At 46.7% G+C, this 15,474-nt stretch overlaps 1 protein-coding gene across 5 annotated transcripts in view; it reads right to left on the reverse strand.

The window, feature by feature from the left end:
• PAK2 (p21 (RAC1) activated kinase 2) overlaps window positions 1-15,474 on the reverse strand; it is a 39,091-nt gene that overhangs the window by 19,025 nt on the left and 4,592 nt on the right. For 2 of the 5 annotated variants that reach the window (XM_052685994.1, XM_052685998.1), the window contains exon 2: window positions 2,528-2,726. In XM_052685994.1, the coding sequence (XP_052541954.1) occupies window positions 2,528-2,702 (175 nt within the window). In that variant the 5' untranslated portion in view covers window positions 2,703-2,726. Of the gene's footprint in view, window positions 1-2,527; window positions 2,727-4,032; window positions 4,349-5,134; window positions 5,287-7,433; window positions 7,546-15,474 lie in introns of those variants that run through there. The other 3 variants (XM_052685996.1, XM_052685993.1, XM_052685997.1) reach the window with 3 other exon arrangements.

Below are 15,474 nucleotides of genomic sequence, written 5' to 3' on the forward strand. Positions count from 1 at the left end.
GTTGGGGCAGGAGCCCTGCTTGTGCTCAACCTGCTGCTTGCAGCAAGTGCCCCAGCCCACCTCCCATGGGAGGAGCTGAGGGACTCAATGAGACAGCCAGGAGGGACCCTGTGACATCAAGGGACAGAAGGCTGCAGAGCAAAGCCAGACAGCTTCATGAGCCCTGCACCACGTCTGCCCATCTGCATTAACAGCCTTGTACATCTCCTGGGAAGGCATTCCTTCATTTTTTGAAAAGAAGAATTTAATATTTTAGCAGTAATTGATTAATCTCTGTACTGGCCCAAATACAAAGTTAGTTTGGAAGACTGTCTTGCATACACCCCAGCATACAGCTCACCAGCAGCAGAATAAAAAGCCAGCTTTTCCTCAAACAGGCCTTTCCCATGGGAGTGCACATCAGCTATGCCAATGAACAAAACAACTACCACCAACCACGTTATCATACCATCATATCACATCGTTATCAATCATTATTCACTGGAACAGGCTGCCCAGGGAGGTGGTGGAGTCTCCTTCTCTGGAGATGTTCAAGACCTGCCTGGATGCCGACCTGTGCGACCTGCTGTAGAGAACCTGCTTTGGCAGGGGGTTGGACTCCATGAGCTCTGGAGGTCCCTTCCAACCCCTACAATTCTGTGATACTGTGATACCACACAGAACTTTTTTTCAGAAGGACACTGTTTCAAATACTTTTCAACATCTAAAAGACAAAGTGGCACAACTTTTGCTGTAAGGACTTCTACTTTGCGCCACCAAGTATCAGTTGATCCACAGGCATGCTGAACAAGCATGCAGATGAATGTTGGTATTTACAGTATCTACAGAACAAATTGAAGTATTCACATTTTAAAGCAATTTCAGGTGACCTCAGACAATGCCCCAACCACCCTCATGGCTGTTCCAGCAATGAATGAACCCACTGTCAAGATGGAAAGAGGAAATGTCTGAGGAGAAGTAAAGGCACTGTAAAACTTTACAAAGCTCTCCAGCCACACTGTGCCTGCTTGCATGAGCAGCTCATTTCACAACACAAGCAAGTCTTACTCAGTATTATTAGTTCAGAGCACTTTCCTTCACAGACCCAAGTCTTGCTCTCAAGGTGTTGCTACCAGCCTGCACTTCCTTCTCATGTTTGCTTTACAGACTTACCTCTTCAAGGCTTTTACCTATACCAGATAAAAAGACCACTACCTGTACTGCTGCCATGCATCCACAGCCAGTTGCTGCACAATAAGTGACCTTGTGAAATAACTGTTCTGCTTCCAAAAGCCAAGCCTTTCCATCCTCTGAAAAGGAAAACACGCCCACCATTCCCAGCAGCACCGCTGCCACATTGTGGCAAGCTATCTGTGAGTGCAGGAAGCCTGCTGCAAGCATTTGTTGCCATTTGCTCACAGCTGAGTGAGAACCAACACCAGCACTGGGGGAAACTCTTAGCGGAGCGAATATGAGCTACCAGAGGAGCAAAGTCTCTTTCAGCAGACAAACCTGTGCCAGCACGTCTGAACCAGGCCTACCTAACACATCAGTGCCAACCCAGTGCAGGAAGCCAGGAGCGGAACTGGAAAGCACTGAGAGCAGCCAGGTCTTCCCCGTGACAAGACAGTAATGTGCAACATCTTTCCTAACACTGACAGAACAATAAAACACATTCCTCTGCTTCAGTGTCTGCTCTTCCATAGGGAGCACGTCATATTTCTGTAACCCATTCCCAAGTGTTTGTAAAGAGATACACAGCTCAACTGGTCCCAAAATGCAGGACAGGCTGCGCTCAACTACCAGTGACAGCTGCTGAGTCGATCCAAAACACAACTGATGTCAACATGCGTTAACATTTAGCATTGACTGCTGTCAGGAATAAATTTTAAAAAACACTGAAGGGTACAGAGTAACAAAACACACTGCAGTCTCAGGTCAGGCCAGTAAATCTCTGCATGCTTCTATTCCAGCAGGCGTTAGAAGCCATTTCTACACAGAGGTAGATTTTCCCCTGCTGGTAATTAACCTGAAATGTGCAGTTACACAGATCTGATCTCTGGAGGAGGACTTCATTTTTCCCTATTCTCCTTCAAACACCCCCTGCTTTCCCACTTCTTACCTCAAAGGTACCACCTTAATGGTCATTAACATCAAGTAACTTCCAAAACAGACGGATGCTCAGTTTAAACTAAAAATCTGTTCTTAACTTAGCAAAATGGTAGGGAACATGATATGCAGGAATCAGAAACATTCATTAGGGTTGTTGAAAAATGCAGCAAACGTGACAAGTACCAGGTTGAGGCTTTCTTAAGAACTCATTCAGTTTCTCTTCCTGAGCACTTCATCTTCAAGCAATCCAGGGCAAAGGGAAAGAACAGCTCACTGAACACACAGATCAAACTTCCTGCATTTTCTCTAATACTCAGACAGGCTGCAGTAAAGAAATTCCACAATCTCACTTGCAGATTTTGGACTCAAATGCATAACGTGCTACAAAACCTTGGAAGAAGAATAAAGAAATAGATAGAAAATTGAGGCATCTCACCTTTTTCAGTGCTAGAGAATATGGAGATGATTTTATTCCTAGGTTTTCTCTCTTCTGGTACGGAGGGCAGAGGTTTCAAGCTGTGGTTGGCAGACAACGGGTCCTTTCCCCCATAACTGCTCATCCGCACAGGAGGAGCTGGTGGCTTGTCTTCCAGTTCTCCGTTGTCAGACATGGTTCTGAACAGCTAGTGAGGACTCTGAAACAGAAATATTGGTTAAACCATATGAAGCAAGCACGGAAGACACAAACAGAGCATTTCTTTTGTTGGCCAGTAGGGAAAGGAGGTACAAATTCATCTTTGCAAAGCACAGCGAGCACTGCATTGCTCAGCACTGATGCTTCCCTCAAGGAAGAGCTCCTTTCCTCCCTTCTGGCTCCCCACTCCCACCCTGGGCCACCCCTTCACAGGGCAAGCAGCAGCACTTGTGGGATGCAGTGACAGGCTTCTCCAGTGATAACACCGAGCCAATCAGAAAGAACAGACAGTTAAGATGTGCATCCATTCCCCAGTCTGGTTCACTAACTGTTGACATCAAGGCTTCATACACGCAAGTGATAAAGCACGTAAGGACACTAGTGTAACCTAAGGGCAGTTCTAGCTCAGTGCTTCATGCTACAGAGTCCTTTCTTGTCATTTATCTTGTGGAGAGCAGAATAGCTTGTCTTTAGAGCCATAACACACCATCCCCATTAAGCAGAATCAAGAATATCTCTACCCAATTCACACAGCCTAAATAGAAGAGCACGGATACAGATCTACTAGATGTATTCCACTTCTGAGCAAGGACGTGCACAGCTTCAATCCTCTATCCCACACTTTCTTCACTTGTGAGAAACACCCATGTAAATACACACTCACACACTACTGTCATAATCCTACCAGAGTTCTTAACACAAGAGTGAGCACGAAGAGACAGCGACCAGTGCCAACACACAGCACAACAAAGCATCTGCAGGAGGCATTCCACATTCACTCAATGAAACCTACAGCAGCCTCTCCTCCCTCCCCATGATATACTGGAGATTTTTTTTGCTGATCGCCAAGGAAAAGGCATAGGCTGTAAACAGCATACAGAAATCATCTCTCCATGTCAGCTGAATAAGAAACAAGCCCCTCATTCCTCAATGTGCCCAAAAGATGAGCCTGGAAGAGAAGTCAGCACCCCTCCTCTGTTTCTCGTGATGTTGTCAGTGCCATTCAGAGCCAGGCTGGGACAGTGAGTACAACCTGCTATCGCTACCCACGCCTTACTCACAAAGTATAAACACTGCACTGCACGCCGTGTGTGGCTTTCACAGAGCTGCAAATAGGAGGGCTGTCCTTCCTTGCTGTTACACACCGCAGAGAAGAACGCTGCCAAATCCCAACTAGGAAAAGCAAAGCAGGCCAGCAGCCCAAAGCAGCACGAGAGCAAGCTTTTTTACACTGAGAAGCTCAAAAGAGACTGAAATGCATTACCGCCATGAATGCCCAGGAAAGCACATCATTTCTGTACACATACCTTCAGAGGCACAAACAGCATGAACCAAAGTTCTGGCAGCCTCAGTTGAGAAGTGACCATGTGTGGGTTGCCCCACAGACTTACAGACTGATGGGAAACAGCTGTCAAAGCTGCACAACATCCACCTAGACAAATCTGCCTTCAAGCCCTCTTCCTGATGACAGAGTGATAAATAGGCCTGCAACACTGGACTCAGCTGGTGGGGACGCAGCCGTAGATCAGACCATGGTTCCTAGCCTTCCATTTTTGCTTACTGATTGCTCTTTCAGATGTTGCAAGTTATCTGCAGGATCTTCTCAATTTTCCAGTACCTACCCTGCAATATGGGAAAAAAGAACCCTGGAATTTAACAGCACGACTGAGCAGCCAATCCGCAGGGATTTTAACTCCAATCTCTTTCCTAACAATAAGCACTGCTTTCACAAAAGCATGTGCCACCAGTTTGAGACATATAATCTCCTTGTACAAATCACCACAGTTGAAGAGTCCTGCTTTATAGAATCAGCTTTTAGGAGTGCAGAGGTAGGACAGTACAGAAGGGAGGGTCTGCATCAGCAAGAACACAGCTCTGAAGTTGCACTTGGAGTACAAGGGGGTAAAACCCATCTATCCATGCATTGCTTTGTTGCTTGATATAAGCAACAGCAAGATGTAAAGGCAGCCAACCAGCCTATGTCTGAAACAGACAGACTGGTCCTCCAAGCCCGTGCTAAGTCCCTGCATCCTTTCATTGACAGCCCAGCCACCTAATAATGCCGTAACGTGAGATTCAGGTTGCCAATTTTTACACTTTCCCACTTTTATTTGCATGTTTTACAAAATGGAATCCTCACTATAGTGAAAATTCTGAATTTTCAGTGATAAGAGCACAAACAAGTTCATCAAAGCTGAAGATAACTACTCCTTAGCACTTCGTATGTTCAAGAGAAGAAACTGTTAAGCAACAGGTTGGAAGCAACTATATGGAAACCCCAAATCCATCTATTCCACCAGAAATGAGGCACTTCAAAGCACTGATGTAACAGCACCTGTACTGAACCTCTGAACTGCAACTCCAACCAGCTGGTTTGTGTTCAGTGTTCAGGAGCTTCCTTGACTCCACCTGAAATAGAGTTGAGGAGCAGGAGAGAAGAAAACAAGTCCACGTGGGGCTGCAGGGACCATCAAGTAGAGAAGCTCAAGGCTGACAGAGCAAACTGGCTGTGGGAGAATGCCCTGGATCAGCTTCACACCTAAGGAAATGCGTTTTTTATTTGCAGTTAAAATCCTTCAAGCTCACTAAAGCTTGAAGAAGCAGAAGAAAGGAGCAGTTCCCTCCTCCTTTGTCCTTAAGCCCCTCTTCATTATGCAGAGGAAACCTCCATTGCCCAGGAAGCACTTCTGAAGTGGTTGTAGAGGTTTGGCCTTAGGTGCCATGATTGGAAGAGGTAAAAAATAGAGAAATAAAATAAAGGACTGCAGAGATACATCTAGAAGCTCCTTTCCTCTTCTCTCACAGGAAAAGACACCAGGTAGGGGCAATCATTCGTGTCCCATCGACAATCAAGTACAGGTAACAGAGAGAAAAGGAAATGGATTCACCTTAGCCAGTGAAGATAACATCACTACTAATAATGGATTTGTGCATTCCTCACAGTCACAGTGGCACTATGTTTAATTACCAGAACTAGAAAGTGATGGAAAGAACCACAGACAAGCTGTGAGGCTGCAAACCATACTTAACTACAGACTTCAGACAGATTCATTCCCACCACAGAACAGCACTGCAACCCACTACATTCACAAAAAAAGACACAGAGCTGAACCCTTTCCTCCCAGCAGCTCTGCTACTTACTCCACAAAACATAATCACAGGGGCCAGAGCCTGTGACCGCACAGCTCTGATTCTTGGTGTGTATCTCTTGCATATGACAGTACCCCCTGTGGACAAAGGATGTACTTTCCTCATCCTCTGTAGTCCTCAGTGCCCTCATAACTTGAGCTGCAGAAGCAGAAGAGCAAATGCACCCTCTGTCCTGCTGGAGAAGCAGCAGGAGGGCTCCAATGCTGGGCAGCAGGGCAGCACGCTCTGCCCCAGGGCTGCTCTTCAGCTCCTTTGAGTTTTAAGAAAGGACAAATGTTTTTCATCTCTGTCTTGTTTGCAGAATGACTAAAGGGAAATAAAATGAAATCAAAGACGAGCACTTTCCTACCTGCTTTTGTGTGCTGTCACAGTTTTCCTAGCATGCTTTACTTGAGCATATCAGTTTTTAAACATACATCATGTGTGTCCATACCTCAGCAGAACTGTGCAGAACTGCAAGGCCTTGAGCAGGGGAAGGAAGAGAGAAAAATCTTGAGGATCAATAACATCCATAAGGAGTTGGAGTTTCTTTGTAAAACGTTCAAATTAATACATTTGTGTCCTCCAAGCTTCACCTGTATTTCAATGTCTAGGATGTGATGCAAAAAGAAACCGGCCTAATGCTTGGAAAACGCAATATTGAGCTTGGAGCTGTTTGATAGCACAGATGTGAATTCCTACCCCTGCCACAGCACAGCCTCACTTCATGCTGTCCCTCCCAGCAGCCACAATTAATCCCCAGCAATACATACACCCTGATTGGAAGCTCATGGAGCTGCCAACTGAACTCAGCCCTGCTTCGTGCAGGTAAAAATTACTCAGTTTATTTATCTATCATCAATGTAACACCAAAGGAGCAACACAAACGTCAAACGGAAGTCTATTTTACAGGGCTGACCAAAAAGCAGAAGTAACCCATTACCCTTTAGCATGATACTAAGAAACACAACCATTTTGCTTTTGAAATTGCAGCCTGATGTGGCTGCAGAACCCCACCAGGACAGCACCTGGACTGCTGCAAGAAGTGCAGAGCACTCGGGCACGGCTGCATGCACAACACCTGAAATCAGTACAACACAACTATGAGATGTCCGATGGGAGGAGCAGAAGAAAAGAGAGGAGACCCAAAGACTGCAAAATAGCCTGACCCTTAAGGGCTTCTGCCCAGCCCTGCTCTGGCTCAGGGCACGAGGTCTGAGAAAGGCCAGTTATCCTCCCAGCAGTCGGCGTGGCGGCAGCGCTGTCATCTGCTCTCTTCCTGCAGAGCCTTACAGGGCGCTGCTGGCAACGCTTGTCATGCACAGAGAGCAGCATCCGGGACAGGCAGGTCCAGCACAGAGGAAAAGAGCAGAATAGATGCCTTAACTTAATCTCCAAGGCGAAAGTTGAGCGGGGAAAAAAAAAAGACAAAGTAAAAAAAATACAAGAAAAGAACTCATTTGTGCTGCTTCCAAGAAAAGACTGGTGTGACGAGGGAGATTGAGAGTCGTGTTTCACTCTTGATTTGTAACACAAAAATCCCTGGGGAGATGTTCAGAGACATTCCCAGCACACTGACCTAATTTGTTATCTCCTTCAGCCTTCCCAGCACCACCATTCGTGAGCAGAACACCTTCCTGGAGGAGACGAGCCGCGATGCTTCTTTATTCCGGACAAGGGGGCAAAAAGACCTTCCAAGAAAACAAACACAGGCATTGTGCAGCTCATCAATGCACTCTGGAGGGCTGGTCTTTTCAGCAGATATTCTATTTTCTCGGGCCAAACATTTTTTGAATACAAAAGCAGAACGCAATGTCTGCACGGGTATTTTTCTAACACTCCTCTCTTTTTTTCCTTTTTTCCCCTCCCACCCCCCCTCGAGGCTCCTGTTGAGCAATAGATTTCCTGTGATTAGCTCACAGAGTACTGATTATAGCTCGCTTCCTCCCAGGGATTAGCTGAAAGCAGCTTTCTGACAAGTGTGCATTCAGACGGTGCTACCTTAGCCGCAGCTCACTTCCTGCCCCAGCACTCAGCAGCTCACCCATCCCAGATGATTTCAACGCTGCAGACAAATCCACAGAAGCAGCAAATCTCAGACCGTCTTCTCCACGGTTTTGTTTTCCAGCAGCATCAGATTTATTCAATCTGACCTAAAAAGGAGTTTCTAGAACAGCGGAAGAGCACCTTCGGTGACTGAAAATCCTCATCTCTCCATTCCAACTCAAAAAGTTGTATTCAAAGATGTGGCTGGCCAAGAATTACCTTCTCAAAGACTCGGCAAACGCAGCCTCACATCTTCCGTCTGCCAAAAGAGGACTTGTGCAAAAACAAGACCAAGAGCAGCCCTGATAGAGGCCGGTGAGAGCCAGCAGGGTGATGGCTTCCACCTATGCATGCAGATGTGCTAACGGCATGCAGCTCTCCAGCCCTGCGCCTCTGCCAGCCTCCAAGGGACTTGTTGAAACATCTCCTTCCACCTTCAGAGGCCTCAGATAAAATAAGCATTTGGTCTGCGCCAAACCGCACGCCCGCGAAAGCTAACAGTTATTTTTATTTAACTTTCCTTTATGGGGAGGGAAGAGGAAACTAGGCTAATCTGAAATATTCCAACCAAGCACAAAACTCTCCAAATTACAAGCATAAGCAAGCAAGATACGCTTTCAGATGATGCAATCAAGAGAGCTGATTTTATATGTATATAAAATCTGAGCACAAGCAATACAAACTCTTCATGAAGATTTATGCAAGGACATACTGTATCACTCAAAGTCACTGCCTGGCAAGGCACTGAAGGTGCTAATACATCACCAGTCTTTTTTTCTGCAATATCAACTGCCACGTGCAGCAGTTTGCTGCTTTCAGCTGCTAAAGAGGCAACCATGAATGTTTTGAACAGCCCTTTCCTGCTGACTTCCCTTACAGCTGCACGCAACAGAGGCAGTGCATCACGTTGCCACTCTACCAGCAACACGGGAGAACCTCAGCCTCCTGCAGATCAGATGGCATGACACCCACACTGCAACATAACCAGCTCAATTCTTTCCATTTTATCTTCTTCCGTGCCTCACGAGCTGAAGACACGGCGATAAGCAGGAGCCTCAGTAAGGATAAATGTTTTCTGCCTAAGTTTCACTTTATGAACTGGGAGGAGGGAGATCGTTCCAGAACTATCAGCTCTGGTCTATGACTGAAACAGGTATCAGTGGGGAAAATTCAAAGAGGCACAGAACAGAGACAGGATGAGCAGGAGTCCCAGTGAGGGTCCATCAGCACACAGAAAACTTCAGCCAATTAGCAGTACTTCACTTTCCTCCATGTCGCAGCCATCTGCAAGCCTTGTGATCCATCTCTGCAAGCCCTTGTGATCCATTTCTGCAAGCCCTTGTGATCCATCTCTGCAAGCCCTTGTGATCCATCTCTGCAAGCCCTTGTGATCCATCTCTGCAAGCCCTTGTGATCCATCTCTGCAAGCCACGACCACCCGATTCCCACCTGAATTCTCATTTCCTTCTCACTGTAGAAATGCAGCACTATTGAACCATAGCAGCGCATTTTGTCATAAATAAATCAGAAACTGCTTCTCTTACTTCCCCATCTCCAGCACTGCGACAGCAGCACCTGACAGGCCCCGAAGGCAGCCAACGAGTCGCTTCTTGCTTCCTCTTCCCCAAGCAGGGCAGGAAGACTTCAAAGGTGAGGCCACAGCATCATCGCTGAGAGCTGACGACAGCAGAGAACGGGAACAGGATGGATCCACAGGTGTCCATGTCCACCTCGGTGCAGAAAGGCAGCCCTGCAGGCATGTGAAGCAGGAGCCCAAGGGTTGGGGATCCAGCAGCCTGCTGCAGGCCCAGCTGCCACCCACCCGCTGAGCTGGGGCCATGCTCTGTTTCATGCAGCCCACAGCCACGGTTTGGCTTCAACGAACCATTGTGCGATGCTGCATAATGACAGAGCGGGCTCAAAGGTGTTTGAAAAGCCTATTCAGTCCTCAACAAGGAAATTCCTCACCCCTGCTCTACCGAGGTGAAAACCTGAGTCAACTGAAGAAAGACAGCCTGCAGCAAGCACAGCGCATGCAAATCTGTGATCCGAGGTGCTCGTGCTTACTCATATTTCTTTACCTTGAAGACTGTGGAGCCTTAATTTTCATGAGCTGAGATTTTCTGAAGATCAAAGGAGAACAGGGAAAAAGGCAAGGAGGGAAAGTTGACGAGAAGTGAAAAATGAAGTCTGTATCTCATCCCTGCGATCCTCTCTTAATTAAACTTGGCATTACAGGCAGGGAGCACATTCCAGAGCAAAAGTTATTTGAATAAAGGGTACGTTACCTGAGCAAGGCATTTTTGCAGCTCAGTTTGTGTCTGTATTTCTAACAGCACACACAGCTGCTGTAACCCGGACTGACACCTCCCAAAAACGTCAGGCTGTGGCGTAGCACAGAGATCAGCAGCAACTCTGATAGAAAGCAAAATGGTTTCTAACCCCCAAAATAGTGGACATGCAGGGCATGTCAGCATGGTAAAGAAAAGAAGCATCCAGCTGTTAGGGATCCATCACTCTCCCACCCTGCTGATGTTGCTGATGGAGCTGTAAAAACGGCAGCTATGGGGGAGAAGAACAAAAGAGGGAAAAGACAAAGGGGAAAAAAAGAGAGAAATAGCATCCTGCACACACCAAGAATCGAGCCTTTGTTTCTGTCCAGCAGTCGGCCAAGCTTCACTTTAACTGCAGCTACAGCCAGCAGATAGTGAGAACTTCAGTTCCTTCAGCTCTTCTTGCAGAGCTATAAAGCAGTGCTGCCTGGCACAGAATGCCCCACAGGAAATCCTGCCTCTTGCCAAGTGCCATTCCCCCCTGCAGTGCACAGCAGGGGTCACCCAGGCAGTTACAGCTGCATGGAGCAGCCCGCTGAACGGCCCCAGCCCAGGATCTTGGTACCCACACAGATCACACATTCACCCAGCAACAGCATCACCCACAAAGACATCAAATGCAGTGTCTGTAAATACAAAAAGCACCTGAGCACAGCTTTAAATCATAAAACAGAGATGTCTTGGGTGGACGTGGCCTATCTCCTGAGCGTACCCTGCACAATGGATGGGTGACTTCTCCCAGCAGCCAAACTCGTGCCGGAGAAGCACGTCCTGCAGCATCCTGCCTCTGTGCTGGGGGAAGGTCACTCACCATGAGCTGGGAAAGCTGGCTCTGGCTGCCACGTACATTAGGCAGGTGAGGCAACGAGCAGCCCGTGCAGCTTTTAGACTTCACCGCTGCCAGAATACCCCACAGCAAGGGTCTATCAGCACAGCCATGGCTGAGCCTGCGGCCACCAGCAGCTTGCCAAGGCTTCTATGCATCAGCCCCAGGCAGGGCTGCCCACAGCAGCAAAGCTGCACCGTGCCCATCTCACCGAGCTGCTTTGCTAACAGGAAGGCAGACAGCATGTTTCTGGCTGCGGGCACTCACAGGAAACAACAGCAAATGAGCTTCCCTGCTAACAGCTAGCAATACTCTGATGCAGATCTTGAGTTAGGAGCCAGGCTGTGAATTTAGCAAAAAAAATCCCCAAAAGAGCAAAACAGGAAGGGTTGCCTCAGTCTTTTTCTACTACAGCAGCTCCACACTGCATGATGGCATCAGCAAAGTCATCCCCAAACTCTGGCTACAAAGCCTCACTGACACTACTTCTACCCACAGCTGGCACTGCTGTCCAAGAGCACTCCAAGATTGTCACATTAAGGGAGAATTTCATCACACTCCAAAAGTTTAGTTTTCCTAACATGTTAAACTCCACCAGCAGAGGCACACAGCACCTCAGTGGGGCACACAAAGAAATTCTGCAGTCACTGGCACAAGCTCACCCTGTCCCAATACATCAAATAGCAGTGAAGAGTACGACAAGCACAAACTGTAGCTGTTGTACCTCAAGTCAATGTGAATTTCCAAGCTCTTCATATCTGTAATTCTGTGTTCAACAGAACAGCTAAAAGCACACTGGAGAAACTGAGCTGGGCACAGCAGCTCTGTACATCACTTTCCTGTGCCCCTACTCCAGTACTCACCCTGTGACCCTCGCCTGCTTTGTCCTGCATGCTCTCATACATTTCCTGTGTCTTTGCAGTTAGTCTGAGAGGGCATGCACACACACAAGCAACATATTATTGTCAGTAATTCCCTGCAATTCCTTGCAATTTGGGCAAATGTTCTCATGTGTCTTGCAGGGCACTTGTTTTGAACCTGGAAAGAACATCACGTTCATCAATTTGCATTCAAAAAACTGGACGTCAGCGATGAGTTGTTGTCTTTTTTAAATGAAATTTTTACCTTGCTCTGGATTTATTACTGCTACATACGCATCTCCTGTTTCAGAATCCAACTGATAATAAAATACAAGTATGTATGCATGGAAATAAACGCACAAGGACTTCAGTTGCCCTGCTTTTCTGAGGGAGCACGGGCTGCATTACCTCTAACCATCTACAGCTGTTTGCATGGGACACGGCAGCACCAGCACCACAAAAACAGATCCAGCTGCTCCAGAAGGAAACATTTTTGAAAGCAAAAGTCCAAAACGAAGAACACAGTTATCAACCAAACAGATATAAGTCCCATGTAACAGCCAACGAAACAGGATAACGGGCATGCTGTGAAGCAGGAGAGTTTCCAAGGGAAGCAGCCAAGTTAAAATAATATTTAAACAGTTGACAAAATAGAACACTGAACTTAGGAAGCTGCAAAAAACTTCAAAAAACGACTTGCATCGCTGTGCAGATCACAACAGAATTCAGTGTCTAACACAGAAGCAGCATATCAGAAACAGGGCAAAGTAGTTTTAAAAAAGGAAACAAATCATAAAGAGAGGGCATGACCAACACGTGCGAGGTGTCCACTGCTGGTGACAGCTCACCTTGTGCACCTAGGCATCAAGCTGCCTAACAACTTACCTAAGGCATGAAGCAACTGCAAACGTCATCCTATCCAACTCAGCATGACAAGCACTCTCTCAGGGTATGTAGCACCACAAATGTTCTAGCTGTCAGCTCAGCTCTAAGGCTCAAACCCATCAGGGTTGGGAGATTCTTGCTCTTTTATTCTAACTAGAGGGAGGGGAGCAAAATCCACACCAAAAAATGTTTGTAACAACTCCTCACACGGTTCAAGAACAAAAGGATCCTCATTTCTCTTATGGAAGCAGTCCATTTGAAAAGAGACTGGAAAACAACACAGCCAAAGGCAGGTGAACAACAGAAACCATTGGTAGGCTAAATGGTATTAAATTAAAAACATATATAACAGGACTTGGATAAAATCAGAGTAATGTTACCAGCTCTATCATTACATACCTGCTCAATAAAGAAGGAATTAAATTCTTATCAGTAGAATGACAAGGTTTTGCTGAAATGTTTACAGATTAAGGCTTCCCAACGTTCAGAATTCTGTCTTTTTGAGAAGCTATGGAGTTTATGTATGAAAAGGAGAAAGTTCTCAGCTCTTATTTTGCCTCCTCATCTTGACTCCAGCAACAGTTGCGCAGTTATAAAGCAGCTGGAGATGTCTGTGATGATGGGACAAAGAAAAAGTCATTTACACAAAAGTCATTCATGAAGGGGATGCACCCTTCCATACACACATCCCATCCCAACTTAGAGATTAAAGACATCTGCTTCAATAGGAAGGTACACCCAGGAGGGGAGTAAACTCTTCTAAAGGCCTGACAACAGCAGGACTAGGGGAAATGGATCCAAGTTGAAGGAGGGAAGATTTAGGTTGGATGTTAGGGGGAAGTTCTTCACAAGGAGAGTGGTTAGGCCCTGGAACGGGCTGCCCAGAGAGGTTGTGGATGCCCCGTCCTTGGACGTGTTCAAGGCCAGGTTGGACGGGGTCCTGGGCAACCTGATCTGAATGTGTGTGTTTGGTGGCCCTGCTAGGCAGGGGGGTTGGAACTACATGATCCTTGAGGTCCCTTCCAACCCAGGTGATTCTGTGATTCTGTGCTGTCCCACCTACGTGAGGGCCACTGCAAGGGAAACAGCACGGCAACCTACCACAGAACAGAAGGACATCTCGTGCTGTGCTGTCAGCGCAAGGATGGGAGACTGGTGAGACAGCATTACCTCAATCCTCAGCACGAATGGAGCCCTACATCACAGAGGATGTGGAGGGAGCATCAGGGAAGCATCTCTACAGGAGACTGAAGTAAATTCATAAAGAAAAAATCATTTGATTTGGGGAGTTTTACTCAGCGCCGTTCTTAGAGTTTCATGCCCTCCTTTTGTTTCCCCCCCTTACAGATTCTGAAGCATTGCTACACTGGCTGCTCCAAGCTCCAGTAACACTGCTGTGGAAGTGCTATCATACAGCTTTACCAGATGTCTTAACTGCTTCCACATGAGCAGCACTCACCCAAGTTCCACCAAGCACCAGGACACGATGCTTTCCAGCCTGTGCACAGCACGCCAAGGGGAACGAGAGCTGCTCTTCACAACTGTATTCTACAGTGGAATGATTATTAAATAAGAAAGTTACAGACACCCCAACTGGCACGACGTGTGAAGAAAGCAAAGTGCACCAAACTGCTCGGGATGTCTGCCTTCCATTCCCACCAGCTACCTGCACCAGCTGACCTAAAAATCTCAGCTCTGATCCTCTGATAAAAGAGAAAACAAAGCACAGAACTACTATGCTACTTACAGAAAATCCTGGACCCCTGAGCACAAGGAATTACTTCTGCTCCTCGGTGCTCAGCCTGGGCATCAGTGTCACAGAGCCTCAGCACGTTAGCACTGGATTAACTGCTCCTGTTGTGAAATATCTTTGAAAATCCTGAGCTTAACTTGCACTCTTGAATGGAAGAACAAGCAAGGGGATGTGCAGAAGGATTTTATTCAGTGTATTTCACACTTGGTGGTAATGTTCCAACTCTAAAAGCCAAGCATTCATCCAGTTCATTCCTGTAATGGTGGCAGCTAACAATTCACGTGCTGAAAAAAAAGCCTTTTCCAAAGCAACCAAGCATTTAACAGACATTAGAAACCTATTTTCTACGGTGATAGAAAAAAACAGTGATGTTTCATAAAGAGCTCTATGGTTTGCTCACTTCAAGTTTCATCAGGTGGCTGATGTAACATCCCCAAAAGCTCAGAACCACCCAAGAAAGCAGCTGAAAGGAACCAAAAGCTCAACACACACCTTTTCAACCCTTATGAACTGGGCTGTTAGTGTCAGATCAAGAAGCAACTCTTCCAAGCTACGTCTAAAATCAGCTATTCCTTTTTCAGAAATGTAGTCCCCTGATGAAATGAGGGAAGTGACAGCAGCAGCCTGCAGGAGTGAGGAGGAGCAGCTCTTCTGGGGCAAGCAGAAAGTAAGGCCCTCTCCTTCCTCCTTCCAACCCAAACAGCTGCCTCCCATACTGACCTAGGTGTGAAATCACCATTACATCTGCACATTCCTCACCTAAATCAGTCACAGCACGTGGAGTGAACGGTCCAGCAAAAATCCCAAAGACTCAAATAAAACGTCAGTATTTCATCAGCCGCCATCAGCTTTAGCTCAGAAGCAACAAACACCATAAAAACCATCCCAAATCATTTAGGAGGTCAGGTTTGGAAAAA

The sequence above is a fragment of the Tympanuchus pallidicinctus genome, unplaced genomic scaffold (assembly GCF_026119805.1).
Source record: "Tympanuchus pallidicinctus isolate F22 unplaced genomic scaffold, pur_lepc_1.0 scaffold22, whole genome shotgun sequence".
NCBI lineage: Eukaryota > Metazoa > Chordata > Aves > Galliformes > Phasianidae > Tympanuchus > Tympanuchus pallidicinctus.